Genomic DNA, 13,823 nt, shown 5'->3' with positions numbered 1-13,823 from the left:
ATGGGAATTGCAGCTGGGACTCGAGCCAAAAGATTCCGTGCATGACTCTGGTTTTGCTCATCGAGGCTCTAATGAATGGAGTAGGGGAGGTCTCAGTAATGATGAGCAAAGGTAGACTGGAAAAAGAGAAGAACTGATCAATAGTACCCTAAAAATAAGGTGAATCCTCTTTTTTTTAAAGCATCTAAGCTTATACCAGGCATAAAGTTGGAGTAAGTCTGACCTACATTTGGAGTTTTACAGAACATTATTGGCACACATGCATGCATCCATATACTTCATCTAGCCTGAAAGCGTGTTTTTTGAAATATACCATTTTTTGGATGACAACAAAAAATTTGTTCTGGTATTATTATACCAGACGTAGTGGCAGCTGAAGCAAATACACTAACTATGCTTAATTTCAGATGGGAAGTAGAGAATCTTACGTCGGAGTAGACTTAGAAGAAGAATATAAGTTAGCGTAATGCATTTGCTCCAGATGCCAGAACTAACAGTAAAAATCAACACTAAAAGTGTAGTAGCTTATTTAACAACCAAACCACGTGAGATGAGAACAGACCACATCATAGGTCTATATATAAATCCAAGAAGACCTACACTTGTTTCTGCCATGTTCAGTGAAGCTTCCACTACATCTTACCATAGGAGGCATCTATCGTAAAGACTTACACATTGCACTTGAAAATAGTATTTTTGCATTACTTTATATCAGAAAGCAGGGGAACATTGTAAAACATCTCACAACTAAGCAAAAATTGTCATGTCATTGATCAATTTACACTATGCTTAGTATTCTCCCTCCATTAAAAAAAACAGGGTTATACACTCCTCCATATAATCATTATCCTCTGTAATTAAACGACTGAAATGTAAACAATTTAAGTTTGATTAAAATTGCTGTCAAAATCACTAGTTTTACAACTGCTATGAACTCTAGTTTTACAGTTCTAGACTTTCAACAATGCCCAAGACAGGTGACTATTAAAATGTATATTTTCACATCATTTAAAATGCTGAACAGTTAAAGAGTTCATCTTCAAATTCCTTCATTTGTATTCTGCGCTACCAATTATCATTTATTTCAGGAAAGGCACCAGCTGTGCAGTTTCCTCTCCGAGAAGATCCACAAAGCAGAGCTGGCATCTGTACCAAAGGGAACAATACACCGAGGGTTTAAAGAAACTCCTTTTAGAATTTCAGATGTAAAGTAACTCCTGGGCTAACTGAAAACTGAAGTGACTCAGACACTTTATTAATTAAAATAATACTCACCAAAAAGGAGATTTTGCTTCTGGCACGTGGTTTTGGCTTTTTTAAACAATAGTAATTAAAAATCAAACCACCCCCAGCTTGTAAATTCCACAGTTATTTTCTATAATAAGCATTGAAGGTATGAAGAAATATCTGTAAATGCTTACCTCCCTGACAGACAGCTGTGGGGGTAGTGACACAGAAAATACAAAACTAGTGAACTGGTAGTCAGCAGATGTAACCTTTCGGCACACCTGCAAGAGAAATTAATATTAAATATTAAATATTAAAACAAAGCAATGGAACTGAGTCGATAACCTTTTAGGATATTCTTTATTCTAGTGTTATCACTGCAAATCCATGTGAATGTTAACAAAGACTGACTCTGAGCTTTCGAGGTGAAATCAGCATCTCAGATAATGAAATTTCTTTATAAAATAAGCACTTTTTTGTGGTGCCTTAACAAACGCTGTCAGATTTTCCATTGCCACTCAAGAATGTAACTCTGAAACATGTCTTACAAGTGGATCCTGCAAAGATTTATATACTCTGCCAACAGAAACAAAAAAGAAACATCATGTACCACAATGCAGAAACTATATACTATGCTTTCTGTTTAGTCCCATTTTAAAATATATTCACGCTATTAAGCCAATTCTGTTAAACATCTCAAACACAAGCGTGACTTTTCCAGCTGATATTTCAGCTTGTCACATAAGCAATTTTATTGCTCAGAGATTGTATTTGCAACACTCATTATGCCTATATTCTCTCCTAAGTTGTATTTTCTCCATTATTTACAGTCTGTTGTATCAAAAACATTTTCTTCCCCTGTGGCTTTCTAAGTAGCACACGGTAAAGACTCATGCTATATTAGGAACGTGTAGTTAAGCTGAGGAGCACAGCATTTGATGCCTCCTTCTTTTCCCTTCATCTAAAAAAAGTCACCACTTACAGTGAGGTTTTCCTGGTAATCTAAGCAGCTGAACCTCAGGTTATCTCCTAAATTCACGTAACTACGTATCAATTAGTCCTTTCCTTAGGAAAATGTGCTCCTAGCAGTCATTCCATTGCACCTGTACTGCTATTTTTTAAAACGTTACATTACGACAAGGCCTGGGGAGAATATGGTGACACTGACAAATGCTTTTTCCAGCTGCACATTGTGAAGGAGCAGTGTGTAGTTGAGTGGCGCCATCTACATTTCAAATATTCAAAATAGGTATTTTTTTCCTTTTGTTTTCCAGTCTCTTTCAATTGTTTAACTGCATAGTGTTTTTTAATCTGAGGCCCCAACCTACACGAGCTCCAACAAAAGTACACATAAAGCTTAAATACTGGTTAGTTACCTTTTTAACAAAGTCAGCCTCACAGAACTCCTGAAGAACTCCCAAACACACATTGCACACCTTCACAGCCGAGTTCTCCGTTGCATTATTTTCACCGTTACCCGAAGGAATCTGCCGGAGTGCTCCATTGTGGTTCAGATCGTCAGGCCCTTCCTCCGTGTGTTCAAGTCTGATTCTCTTACAAGGCGGGTCAACTGCGTCAAAACAAACTGTATCTTCTTTTTCTTGATTATTTTTCAGAAATTCTTTTAAATCCTTCATCAAATCCTAACACAAACACAGCAATCATACTGTTACTGCCTCTTTCTCTAATGCTGTAACAAGCACTTACGAACACCATTCTAAAAGGCAGTACTAACCATTCCAGTTTAGCCTTAGTTTATGTAATTAATAACCTGGAGTTTCTGCCAAAAGACATCTACACAATTAAAAAGCTCCAAGCTGTATTTCTCTCAAAATACTATCCAGAGAAATTGAATTTTGCTTTAACATTCCAGAATAGTGAAAACATTTTCCAGACCTGATTTGCAGAAATGCATTTATCTTTGACCCCATTACTATTCAATGAAAATACATGTTTATTGTCTTTTTGTCATTTAGATTGTTAGAATTTAATTCCTCCAACTCTGTTATCCCAGACAACTAGGAAGAAAGTTGGCTAGTGGACTATGAGAAGAAAATGAGAGCAGATACAATTGACAGTGAAATTAAATACATAGAGGAAGAACTTCATATAAAGAGAGAAGCCTACAAAAATTAAAGGATGTGCTGGTGAGGAGAGAGAAGAATTAATTGCACATCTCTGAATTTTAGGACGGATGAGAGACAGAAGCTAGACATCGTTCAGAAAGAAAGATTTATTAAAAGGTCTTTGGTCACAAAGACAGCAGTTGCTGTGTTGTTGCAACTCAGAGGAAAATTAGGTAGAGATGCAAAAGAATAAAAAATGGCATGCAGAACGAACACTTCTCAAATGATTGATAGCAAATGGAAAAGGATCAAGAACAAAGATATTAAGAATTAATTTGGGAGAGTCTAAACTGGAACGAAGCTGAAACAATTGAGACAGACACCAGAAGACGCAAGAATAAAGAGAAGGGGTTAGACCAGGTAAATGGGGATGTTTGTTTAGCCTACACAATGAGAGGAGTATCAAATACAAGAACAAAGGCAAGAATGATTGTGCGCAGCTAGGAAAAGTTTGAAGAACACTGAATTTCAGCACTAAAGTCAGCTAAGAAGGATGCTTAATAGCACTGTGTTTGACTGATTGAAAAAGGAAGATTTATCCTCAACATGTGCTCCGTAATCTTCAGTTATGTTCCCCTGCCAACCCTACTGAAAGAAGGATAAGGCAAAATGTTGTAGCATAGATGGTTCCTCCTTTGCAAGAGCTGCACTGCCTGCACCCCTTTACTACTTATTACATTAAAGGAAAAAGAACGGAAGAAATAATCATAGCTGCTCTGCTTCAAAAGTGATAGAGGCATGTGCAGAAAGCTGACGCATTCTGGTGTTTTCAGGGAATATACAGCAACTTTTACAGCCAAACTTAACATTTAACCCACAATTGCTATATTGTATAATCCTTGCAGCTTCTCAACATTGCACAGTGTAGCGGCATTTTTCATAACTCATTTTGCAAAGCATTTTCCTCTCAAGCAAAGAGCACAAGAATGCAACAACCTTCTCCTCCAAGGTAGCACAAAGAACACTGCATCCATATGTTCACACATTCTAATCAGGAATACAAAGAACAAACCTTGTATGGACGTCTATACAGTGTCTGTGATCCCACGCAGCAGAACCTCAAAATACATCGTGGGCAAGTGCCAGTGTTCAGTAACAGCTGAACAATGGGTCTGTCCTTTTCTGTTAGTGAAGACATCCTGGATAACTCTAAAATTAAAAGAAAAAATTGCTTAGAATAGACAGAACTCAGCAATTCCACAATAAAAGAACTCACTCAACTGTGCCGTATTTAGAATCACTGGATTTAGATTTGTCCTCTAAAGAAAGTTTAGGATATGTGTTTGTAATAGATGAAAAGCACAACAGAATTGGGAGACCAACCTAAAAAGACCACGGACTTCTGTACTTCTCAGAAAAAGCTGAGGTCAAGAGTTCTGCAAAGGTATGCTCAGCTTTTACCCAGAATTTTATCTTAGATAAAGTGCATTACACGCCATGTTATTTTTTGCTGAATGGAGAATGCGGGTGGAGCTAAAATGTAGCAATCTCAACATAAAATGGAAATTCCTTCTAATATTGCAGCAACTAAATAAATCAATCTGTTAAAATCACAGGAAAAAAAACAAACCAAACCAAAAACCCAGATGCCGTCTTCTTTTGTCATACGAAGCCCTATAGACAAACTAATTCTCTTCTATCCCTTGGTCCCTTCATTTTTTTGAGATTTCTTACTTCCCATCTCAAATATAGGACTGAGAGATCTCATAATGTGGGTGGTGTTGGTTGGTTTGTTTGTTTTCACAAAAGATTATGGCTCATTTGGTTTCCTGTTGCTCTCCCTGCCCAGAACTTTCGAGGAGACTAATTTATTTGGCCGAAATTTAATAATGAACTCTCAACAAACTTAAGTACCTGAATTTTTAAAAAATACGGAAAAAGAGAGAGGTGCTCTGGCAAAATTTAGGAGGCACATAGGAATAACCACAGCTCCTCATAACAAAGGTTCCACTATTCTACTGTCACCCAAAGCGGGGATACACGGGAAAATACGTGTGTGCGGGACATATACCTCTCTGCCTCCAGTTATTTCTGGTTTGGGGGATTTCTTTGACCAGGTGTGGTTTGTGTGTCGGGTAAAACTTGACAGATCTTTCCTCCAATCCTTCTCCAGTGTCTCTTTGAAAATTCTTTTGCCTCTACATCCTTCGGTAAGGAACTCCACACACAATTCCAAAACACCTACTGACGGATGAACCACTTGATATTGTTTGAGGCTTAGCTCCTGCAAACAGATAAATGTAATTTTAAGTCACCGTTAGCTCGATTCGGCTGCAGGAGACTTAAATATTGCCAAGATGTTTCACGGTACCATGGTCTGAGCCAAGAGATTTAAGGAAAAAAAAGCATAATTAAAAAAACTCCTAAGAAAACGGCTTTAAGGCCGGTTCCGGGGCGCTGAACACCCGCAGCCCGGCCGGGACGGCACCGGTGCCCACGGAGCCGCTTCCCCGGAAGGTGACGCGATTCCCGCCACCCCCGCGACAACAGGCGTGTCATGCCGCGACAACAGGCATGTCGCGACAGCCACGGGGCAGCGCTGCCCGGCCCGGCCACCTCAGGTGTCGGGGAGGGAAGCCCATAACCCCCCCTCTCTCTCACACACACACACACACACAAACTTGCGCCGCGACCGTTAGAACCGTTACAGCCCCTCACTGAGGCGCCGCGCGCGGGATGAACCGGGGAGATCGGGAGGGGGGAACGGGGATCGCTCAAGCACAGCGCTGCCCTCCCGCCGGAGAGCGGAGGCGCCGCGGATGGGCCCCGGGATGCCGCCCCCCCCCGCCCCGCTCCCCGGGAGCCGCAATCACCTCACGGCGCCGCACTCGGGGCCTCGCCCCCCGTCCCGGGCGGCGTGCGGAGCCGGCACAGACGCGCTCAACGGCGAGGCGGAGCGCATCGATGAGGGGGCGCGGCGCGCAGCCGTGCCCCAGCGCCGCGTGATTGGATAGCTCGGCGCTCCCGTGTCGCGCCTGCCGGTGGGCGGGCGGGCGGAGGAGCGCGGCGGGCCGGGCCGGGCCGGGTCGGGCCGGGCCGGGCCGGGTACAGCGGGGCCCGCAGCCAGGCGGACATGGCGTCGCAGCCGCCGCCTCCCAAGCCCTGGGAGAACCGGCGGCTGGCGGGCACCGTGACGCCGGCCTTCCAGTGAGTCTCTGTGGCGGGGTTGGGTGTTCGCCCCGCTCAGGGCGGCCGGGCCTCCCGCCTGGGCCTGCTCCCCTGAGGCGAGCTCAAAGGTCGGGCCCGGCCGGGCAGCGCCGGTGGCCGAGCGGAGCCGGGGGGGTGTTGGTTTGGGTGGCCCGGGGGGGTGGGTTATTCCTGGGGTGGTTTGTGGCCAGTTTCTGGCATCGCGCTATGTGTAGTTACTTTGGCTTTCTCTGAGAGACTGCAAATAACAAGATGTAGACATTGACACCTCGTGAATACATTTAACTTTCCATTTAGCTATAGCTTTGTTCAGCATGACTGTAGTTAAAGTAGCAGCAAACAATCGTTGGAGCTTAAAGAACATTTTAAAAATAGCTACCAAGGCCTCATAGGTGTTTTGAAACTGTTTTATTTTTAGGCAATACTGTCTAATTTAATTGTCTGAATTGCCTTGTTGGGGGATTTGTGGTGAATTCCCCTTCTCAGTGAGGAGAGGGAGTGAGAGGCTTCTGAAAACCCACCTGCGTGTGTCTGTGGAAAGCCGCGTGTTTAATGCGGTGAAATGCCCGTTCCTGGGGGTGATGAAGGTGTGTGAGTGGGGGAGAAGCTGTGTGACCGCCCCAGGAACTGGAAAAGCTACATGTGCGTGTCACTTTTTCCAGAAAATCCAACCTGATGTGGTACAGAAAGCGTTTGTGAGCTCCTTCTTTTTAACCAGAGAAAGAGGAAAGCGTGGCGGTTGAAGATCACTCTTGTTTTTCGCTTGGTGCTTGCGATTGCAATTGGACTGAGCTGGAACTGGGCAAAAGGTTGGCCCGAGACTCAGCGTTCATCGAAAACTTGATGAAGCTGGCAGAGCAAGAAGTCTGATGTTAATTCTTCTTGGTGGGGTTATCTGGCTCATTTAAAATTGCTTCAAGAAGCTTTAAAGTGAGGTGTCCTAAGTTGTCTGTTGGGGAGGGAGGTGTCGTTTTGATACCTCTATTTTCTGTGATAACAATTTTTTTTTGCTTCTGTTTTTAACTGTTAAGAGTTAAAGGCTATGATGGAAAAAATGAACAGTGTAAAGATGTAAATATTGTTCTTTGCTGTGGAAACCTGTCAGTTTTGCTAAGAGGAATTTGTTCCCTCCCTTATACAGAACTAGTATAGCAGGGATGCTTCACATTGAAAGCAAAGCAGAAAAAAGCAGCTTTGTAGCAATTCAAACCGGACTTCTTCTGGTTTGGGTTTTTTTTCCTGTGAATTTAATGGACTACAGAGTGGGAAGTCATGGGATGAGGCAGTAAGCATGGGAAATGACCAAAATGTTTGGCTTTTAGGATGATAATATGTGATTAGATTATTAATGAAACAGCAAACATTGGACAGCTACTTGTCATAATTAAAATATCAGTACTTGAAGGGTGTTATTACGACGAGCGTAGGTAAAATGACTCAAACCTTCAGGCATATGAAGGAATAAAAGTTCACTAAATTGAAAATGAATAGTTGACTCATAAAGCCTCTTTCTTCCAGCTATTAATGGTAATAGATTCTATCCCTAGATGTGATTAGATACTTTGCGGAGAGGGGAAATTAGGGGACCCAAAGCCCTTGCATATGTTGCTGTGTAATTCCTTGGATTCTCAAATAGGTCGCTCACCCTTTTCTCTAAGGGTAGTTTCAAAGGAGCTCTCAGGCTTCTGTCCCGCTGTAGCATTGGCTCGTTATATGGAAGAGCTGAGAACAAATATTGGAAATAAATATTTCAGATTGCAAAGTTCGTAGATATTCTTGGTAGTGCACATGAGAGTCTCTTGTGTGCAGAAGAATAACCTAGGTATTGCAGCATCAGGTTTGATGGATCCAGCATGGATGTAGTGTTTCGTGCTTTCTTGGTCAATACAATAAATAAACTGAACATTTTTCCATGTGTATGTTTCGGATATGCTGTGGTTCCACATTTACACTGAGTATCCCATTATGGTGTTTGTTTTTTTTTCCTCAAAAGACCTGTATTTCCTGACTAGAGTTTTTACTTTTCACAAACATTGTGCAAGGTACTGAGTGATTAGCTACCAGGTTCCCTACTGAAACGCACTGTCATATTTATATAGTTAGCCAAGAACTCTGGGAAAATGCAAAGATCTATTCCTTTTGAGTACTGATCTTGTTTGTCTGAACTTGTTTAGGTCTCCTGACTTGGGTGACAACCTACTGACCAGGCCTGGACAACCCACAGTTGCACGAATACCTCCGCCTATTTTGCCAAGACCGTCCCACCAAACGGGAAGCAGTAGCCTGAGCACTTTCAGGCCAGCGTATAGTAGTTCGTTTTCTCCAGGCTATGGTTCATATGGAACCTCTTTTTATGGAAGCTATAGTCCTTACAGTTACGGATACGGCGGTTTGGGTTATAACCGCTTTCGTACAGATGATATTCCTCCCAGCAGGTTTGTTCAGCAGGCTGAAGAGAGCAGCAGAGGAGCATTTCAGTCCATTGAGAGTATCGTGCACGCGTTTGCCTCGGTCAGCATGATGATGGATGCCACCTTTTCAGCGGTGTACAACAGTTTCAGAGCTGTGTTGGATGTAGCGAATCACTTCTCCCGCCTCAAAGTACACTTCACAAAGGTGTTTTCAGCTTTTGCTTTAGTGAGAACTATAAGGTTTCTCTACCAGCGCCTGCAGCAATTACTAGGTCTGCGGAAGAGCTCTGAGAATGAGGATTTGTGGGCTGAAAGTGGGGGGACAGTAGCTCGTGTTGGCATTGAAGACAAGGCGGCCAACTCTGCAAAGTCTTGGCCCATTTTCTTGTTCTTTGCTGTTATAATGGGAGGTCCCTATCTGATTTGGAAACTGCTTTCTACGTACAGCGATGAAGAAACAGGTAAAGATGATCTGCAGCACAAGAGAAGTGCAGCATATGTTGTTCCTTTTGCTATCAATGTGTAACGATTAATGTTATACTACAGTAATAGAAGTTAATAGATACTGAGGTAGAATACTAAATTTTAGGCATGTGATAAAAGTGTCAGCCTGTTTAAGTATCCTGTTGAATTAGGTTGTAGTTTCATGGTAAGCTTTGTGTGATTCCAAAATCATGGTTGCTTTCTATTTCTCCTTTCTAGTAGCTGTGGCAGTTGGGATGGGGGATAAAGTATGGGTTGGAATGACTCAACAAATCACGCTTTGTTTGTTACTCTTGTGAGTGCGCTATTGGAAAAGTTTTAGCAAGGACGACAAAGTGTTTTCTTCATTTTCCTTTTGAAAAAAACAAGCAACTTTATAATTCAAAGCAGTTAAACTTTTAATTTCTTTTTGGAAACAGTATCTAGTAACTGGGCGAGTGGAGAAGACGATCACGTAGTTGGAAGAGCAGAATATGATTTCAATGCTCTCTCCGAAGAAGAAATTTCTTTCCGTGCTGGTGACATGCTAAAATTAGCACCCAAAGGTAAACTTTTAATTTTGTATTTATTTTCTAATCACATGTGTAGTTGTATTGTTAGAGTCTGAAAATGAAAACAAAAAGAATGCTATACCTTATTTGACCAAACTCCTCATCCACACTGATTTTTTTTTTTCCATAAGTTATTACTTGTGTTGTAATAAAACTTATTGAGTAGGTTTGTTCAATTTCCCTGAGATATGACCATCCTAAAGTTACTCAGGGAGTGCTTTGTGGTTACCTTTTCCTCATGTGAGCTGAGTCATTTCTCTTGTGGAGTAATTTGTTTTTGCCTTTTATTACAGGGTTATTTTCTCTGCATGATGAGCTGTTCTTTATCTGCCTACTGGTGTATCTGTGCCTCAACTGCAATGTGTTTTGAATTGTTTTGTAACTTAACGTATTTGCCTTTTCTTCTTCAGAACAACAACCCAAAATCCGCGGTTGGCTTTTGGCCAGTTATGATGGCCAGACAACAGGACTCGTGCCAGCTAATTACATCAAAATCCTGGGCAAAAGAAGAGGTAGGAAAACAGTGGATCTGGAAAGGATTACAGAGCAACCGCCAGCGTTTACCAGCACGTCTGCTAGAGGATCCACCGCTGCTGCGACGTTAGAGGAGCAGGAAGCTGCTTTTGATTCTGTTTTTGCTGCAAGTAGTAAAGTTCCTGTTGCGTCTGACTCCACCGTGGTTAGTGGAGAGAAACAGGAACTCTAATGCACTTTGATCAAGGAAGCGACTGAACTCTGCTTTGTTGATAAAACTTAGGGTTTGTCGAAAATCTGTGTTGTAGTGGAACACTGATGGGTCTGTACCAGTTCTTGCTGCTCCTGACTGGTGAAGGGATGAAGAAATGATTGCTCAAATTTGTAGTATTTATTTTTGACCTACCTGAGGCTGTACATTAGTGACTCTACCCAACCACCTGGCAGCAGCTCGAAGATCCCAAAATGAGGAGAATTGAGGCATTTATAACAAAGCAAACAAAAGCGATAGGGGCTGCCAACCTGTGTTTGTTACGGAGATAAACTGTTGCTTGCTTTTTGTGAGAAGTAGGGCTTCTGTCAAAAAGACCTTAGCTCTTACAAAAATAGGACTTGCAAGAAAGAGGAAAGAAATACAGTTTACAAAGGAAGAGCAGTGAGGCTTCAGCAGTAGTTCTAACCAATTCTCTTTTGTTTATTAAAACAGCATTCGAATAAAGGGTATCCTGCAGTCAGGCACTTTTCCAGCACACTTATCAATTGTTATTTTCTTCCGTGGTCACGTAATTTTGCATCACTCCTAGCTATTTTGTTATTGCAGCTCGTTAACTGCCTATCAATAGTTTACCAACTCCCATCTGCATCTCAACGTACTTCTGTTCCTTATTGTTACTATATGAATGTCAAAATATCTATCCTGCCTTTTAGTGCAGTAGGAAAGCGATGGCCTGGGGGCAGTTTAACCTCATTTGAGTGGCACCAAAAAGTAACATTTCTTGCTTAATTGTCTCAGCAGAGGTCTTGGAGTTACCTCTTTATACTGCCTTTCAGGTGGTAAATTTTGCATCTGTCCATAAAATTGGAGGGCTCTGGTTTATCAAAAGCCATAAAAACATTAAGACTGTTCAGAGTATTTAGTATTTTCTTCATATTGGTGTTAGAGAGTTCTGTATTGAAGTACTATTTGGGTTTTTGTTTCGGTTTGTTTTTTTTAATGAAGCAAAGATAATTAAAACTTTCTTCCTTGTAGTATGTATGTAAAACATGTTGAGCTGCTGAAGGTTAGAGCAATGGGTAAAATAACTAAAGCTTGTCTTAATGATTAAAATAGCTTTTCTTTTTTATTTTAAAGGTATTGAAAAGTATTAGGAAAAGTAGAGCATGTGCCTTTGCTTAATTGATGCAGTAGTTTCAGTTTGACTGTTTCTACAGAGATCTTCAACACCCATTATGTGTTAGCAAAGCTTTCAGTATTTTTACTTTAATTGCATTTGCTGACCTTGAGCTCTTAGAATTCTGCTCGCCACATCAAAACTCTGAAAAGAAAAAATGAAGTGAGCACAGTTTTTTTGAGGTAGAGTGGCTGAAAAGATGGATATCATTCTGGAACCTTGGATTTTAAAGTAATCTCTGAATGCCCGTGGTAGATAATTAGAGCAAGAATTTGAGTGGTGGTGCTCAGGTATTGGGACATGGTGCAAAGAATAATTTTGATGGGTTGTTAGATCTTAAAGTGCAGAGGAAAAGGAGGGAGTACTTAAAGGGCAAATGAGAAACTTGAAACAAGGCTTGCTAGGTTTAAAGCAGAACAGGTTCTTGAGACGTTTCCCTGTGTACCAGGGCATTGAAGAAAATTATCTGTGTTTGGAAATGACGTCTGTTGTTGAAATCAAAATAGCAAACAATCCTGAAATATAAAATATAGAGAGGAAAAAAAGGAGAGGAGGTATCAAGTGTACAGTTCTACTTACAGTGTGTGTTCATAGAGGGAATTAATTTACTATGTGAGATCTAATTAATGGACTTTCAGCTTCTCTTCTGTCAGTGAAAGATTTCAATCAGAGGAATAGTCTCTTAAGTTAGTGAGTAAGTAAACCCCAAACTTTTTGTAGAGTATCCATTCAAGTAGATTTCTATTTTCCTGCTCAGCACAAGTTGGGAAGACAGTACCATGATGTTTGTTAGAATCTTTAAATCCTCCTAATTTTTAGAAATACGAGTTAAATTTTACTTTCAGGTCATACTATTTTGAAAATAATTCTTTTTGTAGGAAGATAGGTTATTAATAACAGGCTTGTCTTTATGGTAGTTTGACTTAGTCTACCAGTTGCTAACTGTCATAACTGTGTCTGCTGAATCTTGACAAGAATTTTGATCCTTTCAATCTTGTGATTACATTAATGGGAAAAGAAGGCTCTGAGGAAATGAAGTTACGTAACTCACAATTAATTGTACTGATTGCAGAAGGGTATTAAAATTTAATGAAGAAAAATTATACTGTGCTTTAAGATTTTGATTTTTTTTTTTCTTTTAATGCACGAACTAGCATCAGGAAAAAAATGTGAGTCCTGCAATTTCGTTGTCTGTGTTTCTGTCAGGAAAAACATCATCTGATTGATAAAGGGAGGCTGGTTGACAGGCTGCTTGAGACTTGCCTAACTTTGGAAAGGTGACGAGACCGAAAGGAGCAGGTGTGGCTGCAACTGGAGTGTGTAGAAGAGGAGGTCAGAAAAGATGCTGCCGAAATACTGCTAAACTTCCTCATATAGGCAATTAACTCTTATTTCAATATCTGTACAAACTGGGTTACTTTTATGTTGTTCTCTGAAGCTGCTTGTACACCTGTAGCAGACCTAGAAGTCTGTAACAGACCCATGACATTTGTTTATATGAGACTTTAGATTGATCTTACTTTAATCTTTTTGATACTGTTCAGTACACCAGCTGTTTTATGCTTGAATAATCTCCAAAGTAATGACAGATGCCAGATTTGCCTGGTTCTCTGGGTGCTAGCAGTACATGAACACGCCCGCATTCAGGTTTCTGAATAATAAAGTTAAAATCCTCTTTTTGCCTAGTAGTACTTAATCAAATTCTCTGCTTCTTTTGCACAGGTTCAAAACCTTTTCTTTCTGTGGAGCTAGACTGCAACTGAACTAGTAAGATTGTTCTCACTTATTTGCTGTGATCTTGGTGAAATTTGCCAGTCAGGCAAATGCAAAGAAAATGCATTTTTTTATAAATATGATCTGTTCGCAATGAAAATTTTCCAGAAGTACAAAGTGAGAAACTAACAGTGATTTTCTTGGTGCACCACAGCCATTGTAGAAACAATCTGGTCCGCAACAGGAGTGCAACTGCGCTTATTTTACGAAACACAGATGTCTTTAAGTAGTCCGTCCTAG

The 13,823-nt window shown here is 41.0% G+C and overlaps 2 protein-coding genes across 4 annotated transcripts in view; one reads left to right on the top strand and one right to left on the bottom strand.

Moving 5' to 3' along the window:
* The window catches only part of PUS10 (pseudouridine synthase 10), a 29,553-nt gene extending 23,268 nt beyond the window's left edge, over window positions 1-6,285 (bottom strand). Inside the window, exons 1-5 of one of the 3 annotated variants that reach the window (XM_065059358.1) lie at window positions 6,167-6,251; window positions 5,365-5,577; window positions 4,366-4,502; window positions 2,604-2,870; window positions 1,422-1,508 (exon numbers count right to left, since the gene is read on the bottom strand). In XM_065059358.1, coding sequence (XP_064915430.1) covers window positions 1,422-1,508; window positions 2,604-2,870; window positions 4,366-4,491 — 480 coding nt within the window. In that variant the 5' untranslated portion in view covers window positions 4,492-4,502; window positions 5,365-5,577; window positions 6,167-6,251. Of the gene's footprint in view, window positions 1-1,421; window positions 1,509-2,603; window positions 2,871-4,365; window positions 4,503-5,364; window positions 5,578-6,011; window positions 6,032-6,166 lie in introns of those variants that run through there. The other 2 variants (XM_065059360.1, XM_065059361.1) reach the window with 2 other exon arrangements.
* Window positions 6,286-6,336: 51 nt separating this feature from the next.
* On the top strand, window positions 6,337-13,489 carry PEX13 (peroxisomal biogenesis factor 13). Its single transcript, XM_065059363.1, has 4 exons — window positions 6,337-6,500; window positions 8,675-9,372; window positions 9,814-9,939; window positions 10,356-13,489. The coding sequence occupies exons 1-4, from the start codon at window positions 6,427-6,429 to the stop codon at window positions 10,649-10,651; spliced, it is 1,194 nt and encodes a 397-aa protein (XP_064915435.1). The 5' UTR covers window positions 6,337-6,426; the 3' UTR covers window positions 10,652-13,489.
* The last annotated feature ends 334 nt before the right edge of the window (window positions 13,490-13,823 follow it).

This window comes from Columba livia, chromosome 3 (genome assembly GCF_036013475.1).
Source record: "Columba livia isolate bColLiv1 breed racing homer chromosome 3, bColLiv1.pat.W.v2, whole genome shotgun sequence".
NCBI classification, from domain to species: Eukaryota; Metazoa; Chordata; class Aves; order Columbiformes; family Columbidae; genus Columba; species Columba livia.
The sequence above is the reverse complement of the archived record's forward strand: the minus strand, read 5'-3'. Positions and strand labels throughout refer to the sequence as shown.

Excerpts from the sequence above, each read along its gene's own strand:
- PEX13 (XM_065059363.1), top strand. The coding sequence starts at position 6,427 with ATGGCGTCGCAGCCGCCGCCTCCCAAGCCCTGGGAGAACCGGCGGCTG. Across the intron at positions 6,501-8,674 it reads ACCGTGACGCCGGCCTTCCA|GTCTCCTGACTTGGGTGACA; the intron begins GTGAGTCTCTGT and ends GAACTTGTTTAG. Across the intron at positions 9,373-9,813 it reads GTACAGCGATGAAGAAACAG|TATCTAGTAACTGGGCGAGT; the intron begins GTAAAGATGATC and ends TTTTGGAAACAG.